Below are 3,781 nucleotides of genomic sequence, written 5' to 3'. Positions count from 1 at the left end.
ATGCGTGATGACCAAGTTATGGTCTTCATAGAACCGTCAGCCTTTAAGGCGTCAGCCTGTACTTCCCTTCAGCTAAGCTAACGTCAGCCTTCATGCTTCGTTCAGTAACCTAGGGGCTTCAAATTGCCGTCAGTTGGACTTGGGGACTTCAGCCCGTCAGTTTCGTCTTGATCTAGTCAGTATGCATTTCATTACGTTTATCTTACGTCACAACTTGACCCGTCAGCCAGAACAGAGGCTGACGGGTTGAGTTCATGGTACCTATTATAATTCTTCCATATCATACAGTATGTTATATCCACCAAAAAAAAAAAAATCTATTTATTTTTAAATAATTAATTACCTAACAAAGGGGAGAAAAAAAAAAAAAAAAAACGACATGACAATATATCACAGTATATGGTATAAATGGTGGAGCATAAACTGGAATATTAAAAATGGAACCGAAAATTTTTATTCCTTATTTATCATTAAACCTTTTTAAAATCATAGATAGAGATGCTTTATTAAACATATATAGCCCTTAGTAAGGTTTCTGACCAACGTAGTTGCCAGGAGGATCATAGTTGCAACCAATGAATGTCCCACCATTGTTGCACCTCACTTTAGCACATCCAAGACGAACCGAGTTGCGCCAAACCACCTGAGTATAATGGCCACACTGCCCTCCAACACAAGAGTTAGAGTTGTAGTCATAGTTGGCTTTCTCGTCCACCCACATCTTCACTGCATCTGTGCCTGAGAGGTCAGCGCTGCCCCATGCAATGTTTTCACCATATTTTCCACCGGAGTGCACAAGATTGCAATCTCCAATACGCTGATTAGCATAGTTCTGTGCATATGCCGCTACAGTGTCATCCCAAGTCAGAGATGGAACTCCCACGTCTGCACGGGCTGCATTGTGGGCATTAAGGTAGTCTTCTTTGGAGTCTTGGGCAAGGGTGAGATGGACGAGGGTTAAGCTCATGAGAAAAACAAAAGCTAGTGAAATCTTACCCAACCCCATTTTAGTGCAAAGCAAAATCTTAAGTGATTGGTGGAGAAATAAGGTTTGTGCATGAGGTATATATAGGGAATTAGGGATATACATAGCGTGCAAAATGGTGTGATGAACATTGGAAGTAATGGTAGAATCAATGTTCAAAAGCACAACGCGAAAAACGTTGGAGGAACTAGAAGGACCAAAACAACCCTTGAATAGTATTTGCTAATGACAGAATAACTATATAATAGTTGGTTAAAATATTTCATTCGAAGAAAGCATAATCAATTCTACATAGATAATGAAATTCCAATCGAATTTCAATCTTGACTCTTGACCTTGACTTTAAACAAGAATATATTTTGCGCTACCCGGATCTTTATAAACAAATGCTGGTAGCAAACATTTTAATTTTGAAATGGAATTAACATATAGTACCACGTCAAGTCACAGTTCGAAATTTCATAAGATATTCCTAAAAGGCAACTAATTAAGTATTTAATAATATATTAAATCAATTATTTTATTTATTTTTTAAAAAATAGCTACATTTTCAAGAGCAGCAACAAACAAAATTATTTATTTACACATATTATTATAATTTTTGTAATTCTGTTTTTATTTAAATTCTAATACATCTGTATGTGGATGTGTGCATCACACACACAGACAGAGACAGAGAACAAAGAAATGTTTGTATAGATAGTAACATTCACATGGAACTAGAAAATATTGATTTAAATTATTTTATCGTCATGGAGTATATAATAACATTAAAAATAAATAACATAACATAACATAACATAACTTGGTAGTTGGTACACTAAACAATTTCCGATAAAAGGATAAAATTTAATACAATAAATTTTTAATATATGTTTGTTCAAGTATTTTATGTACACGTATAATGTATTAATTTTTTTTAATATAATTTTCATTATAAAAAATTATTTCAGATTTTTAATATTAGTTTTTAATATATGTCCATATAAAATATCATTTATAGTACACATATTTTACTAACTATTTGTAAAGTAAATTGAATTAAAGACTTTCAGTTACTTATACATACATAAAATATCAGATGTTATACATGTATGTATGTTTCGAAAGAAACCACATTTGCCATACATACGAAAGCACTCTTAACTTTTTGTATTATACTTGTATAAAAATAATTTAACTTTAGTATATTTCAATATTTATTATATTCTTCATTCTTTTTAATCTATTAAGTTTTTGTTTAAATTGAATAATTAGATTTTACTGTCCATTTCCCTCAAAAAAAAAAAAAAAAAAAAAGATTTTACTGTCCATATATAATATGTATGCATGCATGTATATTAGATTTTAGATGAAACAAAATAAAATCATATTAAATTATAATAATTAATATGATACAATAAATAATATATATATATATATATATATTTTAGCTAAGTGACAAGGGAAACATGAAACATGAAACTCCTTCAATAACTTGCTATATGCATTGCTTGAAAACGCAACTAAAAATTGAGATGATGTATATATTAAATGCTTAATTAGTTGATTTCTATATAATATCTTATCAAATCATATTAAGATAATATAAGTATATATTAAGTATTTCAATAGAATAAAATAAATAACTTTTAACATTATATAAATATTCTTTTAATTAACCTAAAAACTCTTAAGAGTTTTTCGGGCATATGATTTTTAAAAGAGTAGTTCTACATTTAGAATATATTCACAATAATTAAACAACAAATCATAGGTGACAAATTATTATTGGTGGGTAAAAAAGTAACGTCAGTGGAGTCTCCATATTAGAACCAATAATAGTTCACCACTTAGAATTTTTTGTGAAAATATTATATAAATAGCATTACTCTATTTAAAATGAGCCATTAATATTTATGTTTTGGGAAAATGTAAAAGGTACTACAAATTTTATTACATAAATAAAGCTCACAAAGTTATTAGTGAGTTTAAAGCACCTCATAAATGAATAATTGAATTGATTATTTGTGTGTGATTCACACATGCACATACCATAGAAAAATTCACATTAAAAAAAAAAAAATTATTTATAGAGTTTCAATCTATGACTTCTATTTTTTATTATTATGATTTTTATTATCAGACCAAGACATCAATCAGTTTTTGGTGTAGGTAGGAATTAAACTTCAGATTTCTTATTCAACCATAAAAATTTTTACCAGTTGAGCTAACCAGAACATAAAAAAAAGTTGTTTGTAATAAAAGAATTTTTTATGTGTTTCGTAACAAATCTACTTGTGAGTAATCAATGCAGTTAACATAGATAAATTCTAGGACAAAAACCAATTCTACAACTACTTGATGTGACTAGTTTTGAGTGGTAAAAGAATCGTGATGGGTTTGTATAAAAAGTAACGGTAGCTAATTGCAATCTATTACATATATTTGTAGCGTTTGGATTCAACTTATTCACGGCCGCGTTTTTTTCTTGTGCGTTTTGCCTCTTTTTTTTTTTTCTTTTTTTTTCTTGGTTAGTCGTGTTTTTTGACTTTTGGTCAGTCAGTGCACACCAGTGTGTAATATTCAGTAATTTTCAGTAACTTTTTATTAAAAAGAGGTTCTATGATACTATTTACATATTTAAAAATTATTTTACTATAATTTTTTTAGTTTTTAATTTTTAATTTATAAAAAAATAAATTGTATCCCAATGATCCTATTATATTGGGTAGCTGTAAAAATCTAGCATAATTTACCTCACAGTCGTACTTTTTGACCAGCATAAAAGCTTACCTAGAAAGTCTGTCTAATAAT

At 29.1% G+C, this 3,781-nt stretch overlaps 1 protein-coding gene across 1 annotated transcript; it reads right to left on the bottom strand.

Annotated features, from left to right (window-relative positions):
- Window positions 1–429: 429 nt before the first annotated feature.
- On the bottom strand, window positions 430–1,037 carry LOC112017588 (basic form of pathogenesis-related protein 1). The gene has a single exon (XM_024050048.2). The coding sequence runs from the start codon at window positions 1,004–1,006 to the stop codon at window positions 524–526; it is 483 nt and encodes a 160-aa protein (XP_023905816.1). The 5' UTR covers window positions 1,007–1,037; the 3' UTR covers window positions 430–523.
- Between the last annotated feature and the right edge of the window lie 2,744 nt (window positions 1,038–3,781).

This window comes from Quercus suber, unplaced genomic scaffold (assembly GCF_002906115.3).
Source record: "Quercus suber isolate HL8 unplaced genomic scaffold, Cork oak 2.0 scaffold_194, whole genome shotgun sequence".
NCBI lineage: Eukaryota > Viridiplantae > Streptophyta > Magnoliopsida > Fagales > Fagaceae > Quercus > Quercus suber.
This window is presented reverse-complemented; position numbering and strand designations above follow the sequence as displayed.